Source organism: Ixodes scapularis, unplaced genomic scaffold, assembly GCF_016920785.2.
Source record: "Ixodes scapularis isolate PalLabHiFi unplaced genomic scaffold, ASM1692078v2 PGA_scaffold1__304_contigs__length_218370807, whole genome shotgun sequence".
NCBI lineage: Eukaryota > Metazoa > Arthropoda > Arachnida > Ixodida > Ixodidae > Ixodes > Ixodes scapularis.
The window spans coordinates 125,082,754-125,103,191 of record NW_024609846.1 but is presented as its reverse complement, the minus strand read 5'-3'; the positions used below and the strand labels follow the sequence as shown (position 1 = coordinate 125,103,191).

General features: G+C 48.9%; 1 protein-coding gene and 1 non-coding gene across 2 annotated transcripts in view; both read left to right on the top strand.

Moving 5' to 3' along the window:
- Positions 1-20,438, top strand: part of LOC120849505 — a 69,738-nt gene that overhangs the window by 23,506 nt on the left and 25,794 nt on the right. The gene's annotated exons all lie outside the window — the stretch shown is intronic.
- LOC115326758 lies at positions 15,688-20,155 on the top strand. The gene is made up of 4 exons (XM_040221752.3): positions 15,688-15,858; positions 15,940-16,011; positions 18,719-18,846; positions 20,117-20,155. Exons 1-4 carry the CDS (start codon positions 15,721-15,723, stop codon positions 20,145-20,147), a joined length of 369 nt encoding a protein of 122 aa, XP_040077686.1. The 5' UTR covers positions 15,688-15,720; the 3' UTR covers positions 20,148-20,155.

Genomic DNA, 20,438 nt, shown 5'->3' with positions numbered 1-20,438 from the left:
GCGTTATTTTCGAAGCGTAGCTCTGTTTCTGTGAAAAATACGAACATGATTACCCTACAGCCAGGTCGCAGAGAGCTCTTGGGGTCGACCGACTGCTCTATCCGACCCGAGCTTGCTGCAAAATGATTTCTAGTATTTAAAATAGAAGCGAGGACTAATTTCACGACGAACTCAGGTCAAATCGAGCGACTGGGTTTTTTTACTTTCGCCCTGTCTCGGTTGTCTGCGCCAGTGCTTGCCATAGAGATTTAGAGAAATCTTGGAGCGTGCAGTATAAGATACACCCTGGTTGAAAATTTGAAATAGTTACATGCAGAAGCTCATATTTCAGTCCAATTTACAGCTCAGCACTCTATTCGGACAACTCAAAAAGTGGCGGCTCATTGCAGCACACTGCAAGTGAGACGACTGGCGGTAGCCATTGTCTCATAGACAGAGGAGGGGAAAAGGGAGACGGTTGAGGGGGAAGGTGAGCGATGAGGGGGGAAGGAGAATAGAGGCAGGAAGAAAGAGGTCAAGTATGAAGGTCGAAGGCCAAAAACACATGCTCACACAAGGAAGAGAGGAGACAAAAGAAAACGGGGAATGAGGATGAGAGGCTGAGGGAGCATGAAGAGAAAGATGAAGAGAAGTGGGGCAGGGAGGACCAAGATCAGACGGAGGAGAGAGGAAAGAGGGGAAGAAGAGCACACAGAGGGAATATGAGACCAATGGGGGAGAAGGAGTGGAGGGGAATGAGGAGATGGGACGGGGTGGGGCCAGGTAAGACGTAAAACATCGCAGATCATAGGCCTCGGTTGCATGGACACAAAATCACACCTCCTCGACCACTCAAAATGAAGAGCCATATGCAGCTGCCACCAAAAAGAAAAGGTCAAAGGCCATGAACAGAGAATCACTCCAACGAGAGAGTAGGGGGAAGAGGGGAGGAAAGATGAGTAGGATGGGTAGCGGGAAGAGGAAGGTGGACAAAAGAGTAGAGGAAGAGGGGAAGGAGGAATAAGGAGACCGAGGAGATGGAAGGGGAGATGGCGAGGAGGAGCAGTCAAGGGTCCGAAGTCGAGATCAAAGGTCAAAGGCAACGAACATGATGATGATGATGATGATGATGATTAGGAGTTTATTGGCGCAGCAGCAACGAGGGCCATACTGCGCCAAACTTAACGTATTTAGAGCATATTAGAACAAAAGTTTACTTTGAGGCTACATATTTACAAATGGTATAAATACCCAGTTTGTTTTAAAAAGTCTAAGACACGGCTGAATGGAACTAAAGGTTTATCACCAAGCAAAAAAGAGGGATGAAATGGGAGATGATCCCTAAAAAGTTCGAGAAAACATGATTGACGGAGTGGTTGATGGGACGAACAATGCCACAAAATGTGCAACACGGTCAGAAGCTCTCCACAATGTTCACATAGTGCAACATCCTCACCACGAAGCAGATACTGATTTGTCACACGGGAGTGACCTATTCTTAGACGGCATAGAAGAACCTCCACACGACGTTCCCTGTTGTAAGAGCTCTCCCAAACGCCCAGAACGGGCTTGATAATGTGAAGTTTGTTGTTGCTCTGTGTATCCCATTCCAGCTGCCATTTGAGAAAAATAGATTTCCTCAGAAGTGGTTTCAAGACTTGGTAAGGTAAGCAATTGAATGTTATAGACGAGCCTTGGGCAGACACGGCCAATTTATCCGCCTCTTCATTGCCCAAAATCCCAACGTGGCTTGGCACCCAGCAAAACTTAATGTCCCGACCGCGTCGCAGGGAGCTATTGATCTTACTATGTAGCTGTTGTGCAAGGCAATTCTTTGTGGGCATCAGGGAGGACACAGCCAATAAGGCGCTTTGTGAGTCGACAAAAATTACAGCTTTCATAATACTATTGTCGAGTATATGTTCGACCGCTAGTAAAATAACATAAAGCTCTGCAGTGAAAATGCTTGCCCTAGAGTCAACTTGTGTGGCTTTACTGTAGGAGGCGGAATAGAAAGCACACCCTACAAAAGACGACGATTTGGACCCATCTGTATAAAACTCCAGGTAGTCTGCATATTTTTGTTGCAAGGAGAGGAACTCCTGCCGGAGGATTTGTGGTGAAATGACCCTCTTACTGTATTTTGCAAGTGACCAGTCACAGAAAATCGGCAGAACATCCCATGGAGCAACCCTATGAGTGTTTTTAAGCAAGGGAATCTCATGGAGGGGGATATTAAGGGATTGACAAGTACTTTGCAAACGGAGGCTTAATGGTCTAACAATGCTCGGCTTGTTTTCGAAAAGCTGTGAACTTCTGCAAGCATGAAGGGCACTGTAGGAGGGATGCTTTGGGTTCGAAAGTACTTTGTAAGCATAAGAGACGCTGAGGTACTGCCTCCGTTCCTCAAGGGACATTTGATGCGTATCAGCATACAAACTCTTCACAGGAGATGTGCGAAATGCACCTGTAGAAAGTCGTAGTCCAAGGTGGTGTACTGGGTCAAGCATCTTAAGAGCGGATGGCCGCGCTGACCCATATGCTACTGCACCATAGTCGAGGCGGGATCGAACTAAGGAGTTATACAGTCGTAGAAGACAGCGCCTATCAGCACCCCACGACATATGCGATAGCACTTTTAGGATGCTTGATGACATCAAGCATTTCCGTTTCAAATTCTTCAGATGGGGTACAAAGGTAAGTTTCTTGTCAAAAATAACACCCAAAAATTTGTGTTCTCGTTGGACTGATATCTCAATGCTATTAAGATGCAAGGAAGGATCAAGAGACAATCCCCGGCGTAATGAAAAAGGAACACAGACTGTTTTTTCAGGAGAAAATTTGAAGCCGTTTTCGTCTGCCCACTTACACATTCTATTGATTGTAAGCTGCAATTGTCTTTCACAACTGGAGAGGTTACAGGAAGACACAGAGATTTGCACATCATCCACATATAGAGAGTAAGTTACTGATGATGGCATAACCTTAGCTTGACTGTTAATCTTTACAGCATAGAGGGTAACGCTCAACACTCCTCCTTGAGGAACACCATTTTCTTGAGAAAAAACATCTGAAAGTGTGGAGCCCAATCGAACTTGAAAGGTTCTTTCGCTGAGAAAGTTCTGTATGCACTGAAGCATGCGGCCCCGTACACCACAGTTGTACAAGTCACGAAGTATTCCATACCTCCATGTGGTATCATATGCTTTGTGTAAATCAAAAAACACCGAGACACAATGCTGCCGGTGTACAAATGCCTCACGTATAGCGGTCTCTAGGCGAACCAAATGATCGGTGGTCGCTCGTCCCTCCCGGAAGCCGCACTGGTTTTTATCAAAAAAATTCTCAGTCTCTAAGAAATGAACAAGACGACGATTCACAAGCCGCTCATAAGTCTTCCCTAAGCAACTTGTGAGTGCGATGGGACGATAGCTTGTAGGAATGGAAGGGTCTTTCCCAGGTTTCAAAAAAGGGATTATGTGGGCATGTTTCCAGCAACGAGGAAAGGCAGCAGCTTGCCATAGATCATTAAAGAAAGTTAACAGACCGTTCATAGATTCAGGGGACAGTTTCCTCAACATTTCATAGTGGAGTCTGTCTGGCCCTGGTGCAGACTGCTTCCTTGCACCAAGAGCGACTTCGAGTTCACACAATGTGAATGGTCTATTGTAAAAAAAAGGAACCACCCTCCGACATCGAGATGGGCTGCTTTTCAACAGTCGACTGGAACTTCTTGAATTTTTCGCTAAAATTAGAGGAGCTACTAATAAGATGGAAATGCTCCCCAAGAACATTTGCTTGATCTTTCAGCGATGCAGAGGGGGAAGAAAACAGAGGAGTTCGGAAAGATTGGTAATCTCCTCGAACTTTCCGCAGGCGATCCCAAACTTCTTTAGCTGGGACAAAGCTATTTAGAGAAGATATATATTTTTCCCATGATGTCCTCTTTGCCTGTTTCCGTGTCCAACGTGCCTTGGCCTTACATTTTTTAAATTCAATCAGGTTCAATGCAGTGGGATAACGGCGAAATATACCCCATGCCTTGTTCTGTTTCCTGCGAGTGACTGTGCAGTCCTCATTCCACCAGGGTTTGCATCTCCGGGGTAGGACGCCGGATGTTTGCGGAATAGAAGATGCAGCAGCATTAATTAGACATTCAGTGACAAACACCGTCGCCTCCTCGGGGGACATACTGCAAAAAAGCGATCATTTAAACCAAAAAGAGCCCAGTCAGCCTTCTCTAATTTCCACTTTGGAAGGCGGGTCGAAAGCGAAGGAAGGGGTATTGAACTTTCTAAAATTATGGGGAAATGATCGCTGCCAAATGGATTATCTAAAACCTTCCATGAAAAGCATGGAAGTAAAGCTGATGATGATATGGAAAGGTCTATTGATGTAAAGGTGTTATGAGCAGCGCTAAAAAACGTTGGCTCCTTTTTATTCAGAAGACAGAGCCCGAAGGATAATAAAAGTCGTTCTAAAACTCCACCACGGGAATCCTGACGAACACTACCCCACAAAGGGTGGTGAGCGTTAAAATCACCTAGAATTAAAAAAGGCTCAGGCAGCTGATCTATGAGTCCTTGTAGCTCGTGGAGCTGCAGTGGAACGTTGGGTGGCAGGTAGAGAGAGACGAGGGTGACGAGTCGGTCAAGGAGAACGCGAACTGCTACTGCCTCGAGTGGTGTTTGTAGAGGAACCTGAGCACACACAACCCCGCTCTGCACTACAACTGCGACACCTCCAGAAGGGCTAGGAGAAAGGCGATCCTTCCTAAAAACCTGGTGCCGGCGTAAGACCTGTGTGTGTTTGTCGGTCAGATGGGTTTCCTGCAAACAGGGACAAAGCTCATCGAGAAAAAAATTAACGTCATCAATATTACGAAGAAGGCCGCGACAGTTCCACTGCATGATACCTAATTGCTTAGTCATAGCAGTGCTAAAATTAAAATAAACTTTAAGTTATAAACTGCAAAAATGGGTAAAAAACACGTTACTAGGGTTTAAAATCAATTTTTATGCGCGGAGCGTTTTTCTTTTTCGCGCAGTCATTCTGCTTCCCACTAGAGGTAGTGGGAGCAGCGAGGGAGGACTCCGATCCCGAGAGGATAGCCTCGTCGTCGGATCTGAGCCCACACTCTTCCATGGGCTCTTCCGGTGGTGTCGTCAGCTGACCCTTAGGGGCCAACTGCTTCGACGTTTCACCGGGCTTCCTCGGGGCAGTGGTTCGGGGTGGTTGGCCCCGGCCCAACAGGGCAGGGGGGGCCATCCCCTGCTCGGGGGTGGATGCTGGCGAGCCAGCACCCTCCCTGGGCTTGGGACATCGTGCCGCTGGCACCGTCCCTGCGGGTTTCGGTGGGGACTCCGACGAGACCTGCAGATCGTCCGGAGACGTCTGTGTTCCCGCCGATGCCATTACTGGCCGTGCATGTCCCCTACGCACGACCTCGGCATATCCGCCTTTTGCCAAGAAAGAAAAACGTGTTTTGGCCTCATGGTAGGGAATATTTTCCTTTGCCTTTAAAGTGAGAATTTCTTTCTCTTGCTTCCATAATGGACAGGAGCGAGAGTATGCCGGGTGAGGACCGTCACAGTTGGCACATTTCGGATGGTTATCGCAGGTGTCAGCGGCATGCTCTCTGCTGGAGCACTTGGCGCAAGTGTCGGCTCCCCGACAGCTCCGCGACCCATGGCCAAACCGTTGGCATTTGAAGCATCTCTGAGGGTTCGGCACATAGGGCCGTACACGGCACTGTAGATATCCTGCCTTCAGAGTTTCAGGTAGTGTGGTAGAGTCAAAGGTCAGGATGACGTGTTTGGTTTTTCTTTCAACACCATCTCGGCGGATGGTGATGCGGCGCGCAGCTACAACCCCTTGACCAGAAAGGCCCTCAACAATTTCTGCCTCGGATATTTCAAGCAGGTCATCCTCAGAGATGACTCCCTGTACGGTGCTTAGCTTGCGATGAGGCGTTACGCTAACTTTGTAGTCTGCGACGGCATTCAAAGCTAGGAGAGCTTCACTTTGTTGTTTTGTATTAATTTCCACAAGAAGGTCACCCGATGCCATCTTTTTTGCATTAAAATTCATTCCAATCATACCTTCAAGAACTTTTGATACCAGAAAAGGGGATAACTTTGCAAGTGGCTTTTCGTCTTCTGAATGTAGTACAAGAAACTTCGGGAATTTTAGAAATTCAACACGTTTTGCGGGAATGTCTTTTGCTTCGGTGCGGACCCTTTTCAGGGCCCGATCAGTAGGTTTTTGCCTGGAACCCATAAAGATGGGAGGAAAGTTCAGTGCCCGGGTGCACCGCCCACCACGGAGCCCAACAAGGGGGTAGGTAATGTGCCATAGCAAGAGGGCTTGGCTGACACAATTACGCTACCAGTGCTGCCCGGGCACTATACCCTATACTCCGTTTCACCTTCCGTCCGAGCACAGCGGACGCTAGGAGGCATCCCAGCCAATGCGGCGTTGAGGGAGTGTCATGCGACCTTGAGCTCCCTGTGTCGCCCCGCCCCACCGGCAGGTCACGCGATTATCTCCCGGCGCTGGATCGGCTGGGATGGCTCGTGGCGTCCACTGCGCTCGGACTGAAGGTGGAACGGAGTATAGTGTGGTTGCAGGGATAGGTCCTGTTTCCACTCAAGGTTGGCCCTTGCCGCCTAAGAAGGTGAAAAAGGAAGGAAGAGAGTGTAGAAGAAAAGAGAAAGAGGTGGGAGGAAAAGTGAAAGAAGGAAGAAGAGGGTAGAAGAGGCGACTGACTGAATCATCCTGGTCGGGCCAAGCCAGGACACCCGTCTACGAGAAGCAGATGTAGGGTGCAGCGCACCCACAGATCCATTCTTCTCATGAAAATAAAAGAGATGGCTCGAGGCGCAGCACGCGCACGCGCCTCGGGGAGCGCGTGCAAGAGAATGCTCTGAAGCCGCCATCACAGGCAGACACGTCGTTCGCTTGTCTCGTTCTATGTCCTCACTTTAAATAACGTGGCAGGGCCTCGCGGCCCCCCACATATTTGGTGACCCGGTCGAGGACCATGGACAACGGCGAACCCCAAAGAGCAGCGGCCGGATCCCCGGCTTCCATCTCATCGGTTGCCGTCCGACTTCCGCCGTACTATGACAGAAACCCGAGGGTCTGGTTCCTGCAGGCTGAGTCCCAGTTTCATCTCAGCGGTGTGACGAGCCAGGAGAGCAAGTATCATCATGTCGTCTCGGCGCTGTCGCTGGCAGCAGCCGACGAAGTATACGACATCCTTGCGCAACCGTCGGCCACAGCTTCCTACGACCAGCTGAAGGCGGCTCTCCTGCAGAGAACCGAGGCATCAGATCGCTCCCGCCTTCAAGAACTTCTTTCGGCGGAAGAACTCGGCGATCGACGTCCGTCTCAGCTGCTAAGGCGGATGACTCAGCTCCTTGGAGATCGCGCCAACACGATCGGTGACGCTCTGCTGCGGGAGCTATTTATTCAGCGCCTCCCAACCAACGTCCAGATGGTGTTGGCCACTGCTACGGCTCTCGACCTCACAGGCTTCGCAGCCCTGGCAGACGCCGTTATTGAAGTTGCCACTCCACCCGTCGCCAGCGTTACATTGGCGGCAGAAGACGGAAGTGAAGCTATGCCTGCCCCGCCAGGCACTCCATCGTTTGACGGCAACCTCGAGCGGCTTTGCCAGCGGCTGGAAGAGAGTGTTACCGCGGCAACTCACCGGCGAGATCGTCCACGCACTCAACAACAACGTGGACGTTCAACATCTCGTTGCAGAAATGCTGACCGTTCCCGCTCCGCAAGTTCAGCGGACGTCTGCGTATACCATCGTCGCTTTGGCACCGACGCCCGGCACTGCCTTCGTCCCTGCTCCTGGCGCAAACCGATAGAGGCAACGAGTAGTCAGAACCTACCAGGAAGTCGCCTATTTTACATCGCCGACAGGACTACGGGAACCCGTTATCTCGTCGATACCGGGGCCGAGGTAAGCGCTGTTCCTGCAAAACGCGCGGATCGATCACAGACGCCCATCTACTACCTTCGGGCTGTGAACAACTCGTCGATCCCCGTCTACAAGGAACGGTCCATCACCATAAATCTTGGCCTCAGACGAGTCTACCGATGGGTATTCCTGGTCGCAGACGTAGGCAACGCGATCATCGGCGCTGACTTCCTACAACACCACAGCCTCCTTGTAGACGTCAAGGAGAGACGCCTGCTCGACTCCACAACGCGACTCTCCGTGCAAGGCGTCTCAACAACTGACACCGCAGGATTTGCGTCAGTCTGCTCTAACATCGACGGGCCATTCCGACCTCCTCTCCAGGATTTTCCAAGCCTCACGCGAGCTCCTGACTGGACCAGACCGGTTTCGCACGATGTCCACCATCACATTGAAACAACGGGCGCACCGGTTCACTTCCGACCCCGTCGTCTGGCTCCAGAGAAACTCCGCATCGCTCGCGAAGAATTTGAGCACATGCTCGAGCTTGGAATTATCCGACCTTCGTCAAGCAGCTGGGCGTCTCCCCTACACATGGTGTCCAAGAAGAACGGAGATTGGAGACCGTGTGGCGACTATCGCGCACTGAACAAGAGCACAGTGCCCGATAGATACCCCCTCCCAAACATTCAGGACTTTACTGTCAACCTCCAAGGCGCGACCATTTTTTCGAAGGTTGACCTTACCCGCGCGTACCACCAGATCCCCGTCGCTGACGAAGACATCCCAAAGACAGCTATTACTGTTTGAGTTTCTCCGCATGCCCTTTGGCCTCAGTAATGCGGCTCAAACATTCCAGAGATTCATCGACGCTGTCACGCGCGGGCTTCCCTTCGTATTTGCCTACGTTGACGACTTGTTGGTCGCTAGCTCGACAAAGGAGGAGCACACCAACCACCTCCGTCTTCTTTTCCAAAGACTCTCAGACCACGGCATCATCATCAACGCCGCAAAAAGTGAGTTTGGGAGATCAGAACTCGAGTTTCTGGGACATCGACTGGACCGACACGGCATCAGACCTTTGCCGTCGAAAGTGCAAGTGATCAGGGACTTTCCAAGACCTAGCTCGATCACAAAGCTTCGCCAGTTCCTCGGCCTGGTAAATTTTTACCGCCGGTTCATTCCGAACTGCGCGAGGCTACTCCAGCCTCTTGATTTTCTACTAGCAAAGACTGCACGTGCCACTACCAACCTGCCTTGGAGTGAAGACGCGGAGCAAGCCTTCTGCGAAGTAAAGACTGTACTTGCAGACGCTGTACTTCTGCGACATCCACAACACGATGCCAGAACCTCGATCATGACAGATGCTTCAGCTACGGCTGTTGGGGCGGTCCTTCAACAACAGGTGGACGGTGAATGGCAGCCCCTAGCTTTCTTTTCCAAGAAGTTAAAGCCCGCCCAGACCCGCTACAGCGTCTCTGGAAGAGAACTGCTCGCAGCGTACTTGGCCGTCCGGCACTTTCGACACTTTGTCGAAGGTCGCCCCTTCGTCATCTGGACGGACCATAAACCACTCACCTACGCCATCCGCAACTCAAGCTCTGTCTATACCCCTCGAGAGATCCGACAGCTGGCCTTCTTGTCGGAGTTTACGACGGACATCCGGCATATCAAAGGGAAATCAAACGTCCCCGCTGATGTACTGAGCCGAATTGACGCCGTACCTTCGCCTGCTCCGCAACTCGACATCACGTTGCTGGCTCGTCATCAGGCATCCGACGAGGAGCTACAGCAGCTCCGCACATCAAACAACTCTCTCCAGCTAGAGGATGTTGAGTTCCCAGGAGGCATCACCATCGTCTGCGACACGTCCACAGGAACGCATCGCCCATTCGTTCCGATGGCGCTACGAAGGCCGCTTTTTGATGCCATTCATTCGTTGTCGCATCCCGGCGTGAAGGCAACACAGAAGCTAGTGGCCAATCGCTACGTTTGGCCTCGGCTGAAGTCCGACGTGCGTGACTGGGTGCGGACCTGCTTGGCATGTCAACGAGCCAAGGTTCACCGTCATTCCGTGCCTTCATCCACGAACTTCCTGCCACCAGATGCCCGTTTCGACAAGGTCCACATCGACCTGGTCGGGCCCCTTCCGACATCTCAAGGGCAACGATACATCCTGACCTGTATCGACCGCTTCACAAGGTGGCCGGAAGCTACACCATTGCCCGACATGACTGCAGCCACCGTCGCCGAGGCATTCGTCTCGTCCTGGGTGGCGCGCTTCGGATGCCCATCTGAAATCGTCACCGACAGAGGGCGTCAATTCGAATCCAACTTGTTCACCGAGTTGTCCCGAATCCTAGGCATGACGAGATCTCGGACAACTGCGTACCCTCCGCAGTCTAACGGCCTGGTGGAACGTTTCCATCGACACCTCAAGTCCGCGCTCATGGCCCACGCGAACTCCAAGGAATGGGTACAACAGCTTCCACTCGTCTTACTCGGAGTTCGAACGGCGTTGAAGCAGGACCTCGGCTGTGCAACCTCTGAACTCGTCTATGGGACGACCCTCCGATTACCATCGGACTTTTTCGAGGTCGACCCGTCTCCAAACACGAGGCCAGAAGACTACGCCACAAAGCTGAAGGAGGTTTTTGCAGACCTACGACCAGTTCCTACGCGCGCGGTATCTGCCAAGACTCCTTACGTCTCTCAGGACTTGTACAGTGCAACGCATGTGTTCGTGCGCCAAACAGCCAGACGGAAACCGCTCCAACCACACTATATGGGACCGTTCCTGGTTCTGGAAAAGAAGCCAAGTGGCTTCGTTGTACAGATCAATGGACGACGAGACACCATCGCTCTCGAGCGTCTAAAGCCAGCCCATCTCGAGCACGCACCCGTGAACCTCATCACATGTGAGACGCGCGAGGAAAGTCCGAAGTCTCGCAGGAAGTCTGTTCAAGTTCATTGGACAAACTCATGGCCAGAGCTAGCGCCCTAATTGTGTGTTGTCGTTGTTCTTTTCGTTTTCTTTAATCGCTCGTCGGGGCTCCTCGCTAAGGGGGGGGCATATCTGTAGGGTGCAGCGCACCCACAGATCCATTCTTCTCATGAAAATAAAAGAGATGGCTCGAGGCGCAGCACGCGCACGCGCCTCGGGGAGCGCGTGCAAGAGAATGCTCTGAAGCCGCCATCACAGGCAGACACGTCGTTCGCTTGTCTCGTTCTATGTCCTCACTTTAAATAACGTGGCAGGGCCTCGCGGCCCCCCACACAGAGGTCGAAGCGGTGTATTGCCTCGCCCGGGGGGCCCCGAAGGGTCCAAACATACCCCGGGCTCAGCTCAACCACCAGGGTCCCCTTTTCCCCGGACACGGGTTAAGCCACGCACAGCCAGGCGTGGGTGGGTAAACCCACATGGCTCGGGGTTCGCGGTGGCGCCACTCACCAAGCACCTACCAAGGCAGGTGCCCCCTGCGTGCGGGTATGGTGGCCCGCGTGGCTGGGGTCCGTGGTGGCGCTACTCACCAAGCACCTAACACCGAAGGTGTAGGCGCCCCCTGCGGGGAAAGGCAACGAACATATAATCCTATAAAGGTGGGGAAGGGGGGGCCACAAACATTAAATCATGCGAGGAAATGAGGAGTGAAATGTTAGAAAAGGGAACATACGAGAGATGGGACGGGAATGGGGTGAGATTAAAGAAAAGTGAGTGAGAGGGGGGGGGGGGCAGGTAGGAAGGAGATCTAGCATCAAGGGCCACGGATACAAGGACGCACTCCGCCGACCACTCAAAATGAAGGGCCCCAAGGGGGGAGGCACTCACTTTATCGAGTGACGTGTTAGCGAATGTCCACATTTCACCGAATGACACCTTAGCTAGCGAAAATTCGGACGCTGCGAAGCGGCGTTTTCGGGAGGGCCAAGTGGGTTCACATTTTTGTAATGAGCCGCCGCAGACTCGCCGCGCGGCGGATGGGTTAACGCGCGCCCCCGTTATTCGCTAAAACGTCGATTCACTCAAATGCCGCTGTTTGCTAAAACGTCATTCGCTCATCTAATATGGACCCTAATTATAATGAAACGAGTATAATCGCACACACATTGTTAGCCCCCGTTCACTTCTTGCCAAAGAGCCGTCGACACGAGAACATATTTGAGCTTGAGGCTTCGAAGCTCGCTCTCCGTGGACCACTCTTTGCCTACATTTGTTATCTGGACACATCACAATGGCACAGCACAGTCGCATAGCTACGGTACTACCGAATCGATGTTAACAGTTCACTATGGTCACCGATATTACGGTCGAGGTCATCCACTGATCACTGCCAGACGTTGCAAGATCGCCATCGTCCGCCATGATTGCACACTAGTACGGCATTACGGTTATCGCTGTACGGCTTATACCAATTTCCAATTTCTCCAATCGATGTAATGTTGTATAACTCTTAAAAAAAAGTGAAAGCCGTTTACAAATCCCTGTAACGCCAAATTGGAGCGCAGCTCTTGAGGAGGAGGAGTGAAGGGTACTGAGGGGAGGGTAGACCCCTCCTCCTCCCCTCATTCTTTAATATGCTCCGGGGGGCGGTCACGTGACCTCGGGGGGGGGGGGGGTGTCACGTGACTTCGGGGAGGGGGGTCACGTGACCTCAGAGGGGTCACGTGGGGGTCACCTTGGGGTCACGTGACCTTGAGATGACCTTGGGAGGGGTCACGTGACCTTGGGGAGGAGACCACGTGACCTCGGGGGTCACGTGACCTCAGAGGGGTCACGTGACTTGGGGGTCACGTGACCTTCAAAGGGTCACGTGGGGTCTTGGGGTCACGTGACCTTGAGATGACCTTGGGAGGGGTCACGTGACCTCGAGGGGTCACGTGACCTTGGGAGTCACGTGGGGTCACGTGACCTTGAGATGACCTTGGGAGGGGTCACGTGACCTGGAGGGGTCACGTGACCTTGGGATGACCTTGGTAACGCCGACGGCGACGCCGCTCAAGCCGGGAACGGGCCCCTAAGAGCTGCGCTCTAAAAACTTATTTTAGTACTGTCAGATAAATTTCCAGTTTATTCCTACTTGAAACTTGATGTTTAGTCGTTTACTCGTTTACGCGCACTGTTGACAAGCCAAGATGCCAAGAGTGCAAGTAGCTCAAGCCAAGCAAGGTCGAAGCCAGGTTGACCACGTGACCGCATGTCAACGGACCGTCAAGGCCTGTTTCATCGGACCGCTCTGCTGATCTCTCGGCGTGGAGGAAACGTAAACAAAGGTATGTTTCATTTTCGTTGTTACTACTTGTGCTGAACAATGGAGCGGGCGAAGCGTTCGCTATCAGAGCCATCCGATCGCCAAAAAAGACGTAGAGTAGCCGAAAGTGTTTGCAAGGAACTTGAAAGTTGCGGTACGAGCAGTGAGGAGTCGGTGGACACTGAGGAAGCATACCCTCTTTCACCTGGACAACAGGCCGTGGCAGCACATGCAAGTTTTTCCGGAGAGTTTGAATACCAACGAGCTTCCGAGTGTGAATCTGAGTCGAGTGATACGAGTGGTGCACGAAATAACCTAATCTCAGAACACCTGTGTCAAAATCCCCGCTGCGAATTCCCCGCGTTACCTTCCCCTCCTCAAAATCCCCGGCACTCAAAACCCCCTTTCCTTTATCCCCTTATCAGTTACCCCGGGCCAGTGGTCCTTAGAAACCATTTGGAAAAGCGCTTTTATGGACACTTCATAAAGCTGAGCTGTGTTATGACCATCCTAGCCAGCCCCAAATTTTCTTTGACACATTGTGATCTTGCAGAATCTCTCTTGAGAGAGTTTGTTTCTGGAGCTGGTACCTTGTATGAGGGGGTTTATGTCTACAACATGCACTCCCTGATCCACCTGACAAGACGTTCGACGGTTCGGCCCTGTCAACACCTTCTCGGTCTTTCCCTTTGAGAACTTCCTTGGGAAGCTCAAGAAGTTGGTGAGGGGTCCTTCCTTGGCACTGCAGCAGGTTATCAAGAGGCACTCAGAAGTGAATCCCACCACCGTGTCAAGTTCTGTGCAACAGAAGTATGCTCTGCTCAAGCAACAACCTGAGCCGCCAAGCTTCAAGAAAACCCAGTGCAGTGAGCTTGTTTTAGACGGAGCACATTTCTCTCTGAAGGCGTCCGACAACTGTGTTCAACTGAAGTATGGCAACATTGCTGTTGTTAGGAACTTCATTGAGTCAGATGGGAACCGTAGCATCTGCGGACAGTTTTTCCGAAATCTCGGCAACATTTATACTTCAAAGCTGCCATCATCAGAGCTAGGAATTTTTAGAGCTACAGGGCTCTCCATGCAGTATTCAGTGGGGAGTGTGCAGGACATCAGGTGGAAGTGCGTCTGCTTGCAATATAACCAGGGACATGATTGTAAACCTGAGACTGGGGCAGAAAGGAGAACACAGCAGAAGGTAGAAAAAGAGGAGGCAATGTCTCAAACTCAGCTGCAAAGTTTATTTCGTACACGCCTTTTTTACCACAACTCCAACGCTGTCTCTACAAAAAAAAAATATATATGACAAGGGGACAATGAAATTTGGGTAAACCTTCTCTTATCTCCCTTGACCTCTCCTGCGAAACACTCACACAAAGGGTCACATTCTAGCATAACCACTGCCATTCGGCGTTGGAGTTGTGGTATATAAGGCGTGTACGAAATAAACTTTGCAGCCGAGTTTGAGACGTTGCCTCCCCTTTTTCTACCTTCTGCTGTGTTCTCTTTTCTGCCCCAGTCTCAGGTTTACAATCATGTTCAACTTACACCAGCTCGCCTGCACTCTGACTATTTTTTCGATAACCAGGGCTATGCTGTTTTTTTATCTACTTCACTTGCAAGTGTGATCTATGTTTGCAACTATTGTACATTGGTTGTGCTTAATTCGAAAACTGTATTTTTGGTGACTTATGACTGGTCTTTAAGGTAATAACGGCTTTATTTGTTGATTGCAGGAAATGTACTCTCTTGTCCATTTTTTGGCGGAAAATGATGTCGCAGTTGTCCCTACCTGTTGGGTGTGCAATGGCTGCACGGCATGGCCACCCTACAAATCAAATCGGTTGATGATGGCAATTAGAGAGCGTGAAGAGCCCTGGACTGACTGGGCCACATTCTCCTGTCAGGTGATGGCATCATGTTGTAAGTATAGCAGGGTGTCTAGTAACCGGGAAAACCGGGAATTGTCAGGGAAATTTTAATTACCGGGAAAAATCAGGGATATTGTCAAATATCAAGCCCAGTCATTGAAAATGAGCCGGAAATGCCATTGAGTGCCCTGAGCAAAGAGTTGAGAACCTTGGGGCAGAGAAATAGGCAATAAATTCTGCTTAGAGCGGAGCGCGGACTCTGCTCACCCAATGTAGAGTGTGCTAGAGCACTGCACGAGCCAGAATTTCGAGACCCGGCCCGGTAGAGGCACGGCCCGGGTTTGGCCCGAGCCTAATAGAATATTTAATTTCCGGGCCCGGCCAGACTTGGCCTTGAAGAGACACGCCTCGGGCCCGGCCCGGACCCGACAGAATTTTAGACAGAAGCTTGAGCCCGGCACGAGCCCGACAAAATTTTTGTTTTCTTTAATATAAACCTGTGCTGGCCCAATCCTCACAGATTATATACATGAGCCCGAAAAAGTTGGCAGGCTTTAACCTAAAAGCTGTCTAACCATAAAGCGAGCATATTTGATTTAATGAAAAAAAGTTTAGGGTGAAAACAAGCTTGTGGTGGTTAAACATTTGACCGGTGTGCTTGGCTTTCTTGTTTCAGTGACATATAAAGATGCAAAGTACAAAGAAAAAAAATTCGGAAGCGACGTCCGACCTAACATTGAATAATGAAGAGCGGGAGAAGAGAAAAAGGAAGAGACTGCAGCATACTCTTTCTTCATTTGAGGATGAGGACTTCTATGACCAAGATGTATGCACCTAAATTTCTGCAACACCTTTGTATTCGGGATTCATTTGCCCTCCTTTTTCATCAAGCTTGCTTCTTCTGCAGGAACGACGTAACACTCAGCCAGCCCCTCAACTTCCAGAACGTGCACCAGAGCCCAAGCAAAAACGCACACGTGTATGTTTGCTTTTTGTTGCTGCAATTTCTTAACGCTTTCCAGCATTTAGATTTTATATTTTATGTGATTAGCCTCAGCTTGGTTCGCCACAATTGTGATAATGAATGGTATCCATATTGTTTGTTGAGCACCTGCTGTTTTGGTGTTTCTTTTAGAGCGCAGCTCTTAGGCGCCCGTTTCCGGCTTGAGTGGTGTCGCCGTAACCGCGGCGACGTTTCGGCAAGGTGACGTTTCGGCACCATGCCAAATTGTCTTCGGGGGGTCACGTGACCCCCGTCAGGAGGGTCACGTGACCTCACGTTTACGGCGACGCCGCTCAGAGGGAGGTGTGGCAGGGAGGAGGGGTATACCCTTTCCTCGGGACCCTTCCCTCCTCCTCTAGAGCTGCACTCTAATTTAGCGTTACAGGGAGTTGTAAACGGCTTTCATTTTTTTTATCTAGTCATTTTTAATTTACAAAGCTGCTAGTTGTGGTATGCTTCCTCGCACAAGGACAGTTATAGCCTAAGGGATGGTGAAGTAGATATTTTTAATTTGACGGTGCATATGTTTGCTTTGTATTGCTGCAACCTCATGTTTGCATAATTCTGCTGTGCTAGTCATTTTTATTTTACAATTTAATTCATTTTGTTTATTTATCTACGCTTTCTGGTCAAAGGATACATTAGAATGCTTGCTGTTTGTGCACTCTAACCCTAGCACTTTTTATGAACCTGTCCTCTGCTTTATATGTGGAATGGTTTGGGCAGCGTTAGGATTGACCACTTCTTAAAGAAAGGTGGTACATTTTGTTTTACACCACCGAGCACTCTTTGGTGTAAGGTACATTACCACATAGCTGAATGACACAATCAGCTATACAAGTTTGCAAGCAGTCATGTTTCCAAAAGTAGTCTAGCCACCATGGGTAGGGAAACGTGCTCTCAGGGTACCAATCTGTCAATTAGCTTAGTGACGCTTTAGCAAGCCTTCATAATCGGATTATCTGGGGTGCACCCGAGCTGGAAGATGGCAGCGCGCAAGGGCCCGTCATTCAGACTCTGTCTCATTTTTGTTAGTGAGAGAAAACAAAGGCTTCTTCAGTATCATCTAGGAAAACCACATGTCCAATATTATCTCCATTTAAATCTTTATGAAATGGATCAGCAAACTGCTAACCCTAGCTGACAATGTAGGCGCAAACGACAGCGCAGTTGCTACTACGGCTTCAGTGCACCGAACATCAATTTACTATGTCAGGTGCATTGTTACGTTTTCTTTGTTTTTTCCATGCACAGTCAGTCCTTGACTTGAGCAATGTCTTCTCCAAAAGTTGGTTCAGCGGTGTCCACACGATTGGCACAGACCTGGATGTGCACGTTTCTCATGGTTCACCTCTGTTAAATAATAATGGCATTGTTTGCACAATGTTCACATACTCAATGGCTTATTTATGTACTATTTAGTAGACCTCGCTGCATACTAATGTTCCTGAGATATTTATTCCTTTGAGAAAACTTGGCTTTAGCATAGGTTGCAGTGGTGCAGATGTCGTCCGACACGGAGCAGACAACACTCAGGCCCGTCTGTTTGCGTCGTCCTCGCAGGGGTAGCACATCATCATTTGTACCATGGGATTGGTCATGTCTCCTCTGTCTCGGCCATCGTTGCCTGTAGAAGCCGATGTTTCGGGTTTTATTTGGGCTATGTTTAAAGCAAAATTGCATAGGAAATATTCCACCAGTGCATGAAATAAAATAGTTATTTTTATATTTCTTTTTAAATTTATTTTTTATTTTTATTTGAAGTCTTATAATTCCAAAAGTTTTGGAATTAAGCACAGTTGCCTTTTAACAACAAATGGCTATAGCTAAACAGGGCACACAAGTGAGGAGCTTTTTTTTCTAAAAAGGCGAAATCCACATGAAGCAAAACAGATAAATTGGTATGTTTGCTTATCAGTATAGCTTTGAGCCATGTGCCGCAGCCACCTCTGCTGTGGTTTCTATAGCGTACCCTGACCGATTTCACTGTAGTAGCATTTGAGATCGATGGGCCAACGAATATAGTTTGAATTCATACAAAAATTTGCTTGGTTTCAGTTTTCTGGATTTGGCTCTTTTAGATGAAAGGAAACTGTCCTGGTGAAGCATGTGACAGCAGCCCACATAAGCTCACTACAGTGGAGTTTTGTCCCATGCCTCGCTCCCGAGCTATCTGGCTCATTGACAGGGTGTCTAGCACCTTGGAAAAGCTGGAATTGTCAGGAAATTTCGGATCATCTGGAAAAGTCAGGGTCAGGGAGATAATCAAAAAGTTAGCCAAATCAGGGAAAATGGCCAGGGCGAATAATGCGGTGGTGTTGGTCGAAGCCAGGAGAGTCGTGCATTGACGTGGCTGTGCTAAATAACATTGCCCGAAACTTTGTAAGTCTTTGACTTCTTGAGCAACATAAAGACCGATTTCAATAAATTGTTTTAAAGTGTGAGTGGTGTTCATTTATGAGGTGTTTAGTAGCAGTTCGTACCACATCTCCAAACTTCTGTAATGGACAGGGAATTTAAAACCTGGAAAAGCTGGGGAACTTAAAAGGAGGAATTTGCTAGACACCCTGGCTGATTTCATAGTTACCGATGTCTGCCAAGTTATGCTGAAGTAGGGCATGAAATCGTCGATATTTCACTGTGGTAGCTGACGTTGTGTTGTAATTATATACTTTTGAAACAGGAGCTGTGCGCACCTGCTTTAAACAGAAGGCAGAAAACAATGAGCCAGCCATCATCGTGCAGGAAGCCGACGCCAAATGGGCTGCTGCTGAATCAGTCGGGCATGCACCAGCTAGGACCAAGAAAATGGTAATATGATATTTCTAATTTTGCTTAAACTCCCGAAAAATACTTTTGCATCCTAAAACAAGCCCAGATTTCAAACAAAGGCATTAGTCTGCTTTACATAAAGACATTTTTAAGTATTAAGAAATTTATTTAGCCAATGAAAGAACACCATGTTATGACATTGTCTGCAATGAGCTTGACATTGTAGAAAATATGAGGCTCATTGACATTGCCCCTGGGTCCGGACAGTTCATCAAATACCGTTTCATTGAACATGGTTTCATCGAAGCTGTTTCATTGAACGCAGTTTTATCGAACGCTGTTTCATTGAACGCCATTTCATCGAAGTTGTTTCATCGAACGTAGCCTATTTGAGCAGTAGAAATATTTTTCTTTTTAGTGCCGGGAGGATAGCAGTGTTTTAATATTTATTGTAACTTGTAAACTTATATATATATATAAAAGAAAGGAACCTTTTTTTGTCACCTTCTATTCTTTTTTTAGTAAATGATGACTTCTGTTAATGACGTCAATAAGACATGGTAATACTAACGACACTTTTAAAAGCTGTGATCATCAGGTGCAGTGATGAATGCACGTCCATTCAGAAGCGTATATATATCTTCGTCCTTGAAGAGACCTATTCTGCTTCAAGACGAAGCCGTCCTTGAGGCAGTGATCTGTCTCCGTGGCCCATGATACGGGGAAAAGAAAAGACGTGTCTCCTCTCTTTGTTAATTTATTATAACCGACAGAACCGTGGACCTGCCGGATATTCGACATACAGTAATATACTGCATGTCAAAGATCCGACAGGTCCACGGTTCTGTCGGTTGCAAAAAATTGACGAAGAGGTCAGGCACGTCTTTTTTAAGAACATCTATGTTCTTAAAAAGAAAGCTATTCTCTTAGGATAAAATGAAAACAAAGTTTAATCTATAAATACAAAATAAAAAAGGCGCTGCGGAAAATAGCTGTTTCCCTCTTAAGAAAGTGCCTTTCACGCATGAATAAATAGAAGGTTGAAGTGGGAAAAAGTGAGTGGCCGAGAACAGCCGCCTACCTTGCCAGAAAAGAATAAGTCGCGTATCCACTGTCTTCTGTGGGTAGGTCACACTTTGCGGTAAAAGTCTAAACTGGATGAAAAGAATGGCTTGTGCATGCAAAGAAACTGTGGTGAAACTGCTAGGACAGATGTAGGCATTTCTTTTTTTATCTTGATGGCACTCTCTGCCCTGAAATAGGCACCCATTTTCTGAATGCAACCAACTTTTTTGTTATTTTTTTGCAGGAGCAGTGTGCCTCTTCTCAGGAGTGACTGAGGGGCTGCCACAAGGGGAGAAGGCAAGCATGTTTCTGATTACAAGGATGGACAGTTGGGCTGGGCTAGTTGGTAAGAATTCATGTTGAAAAACGGTGCGAAAACCAGACAAAGGAAAAAGAACACACAGTGTCTTGTCCTGTGTGTTTTCTTATCCGTTCATTTTGCGCTGTCAGCATGTTTCTGCTTTGATTTTTCTGTTAGTTTTAAATGTTAGAAGTTGGTTACTTTGATCCCAGTTGGAAGCATGGAATTGGTTAACCGTGCTAAATGCATAGAATTGAAAAATAAA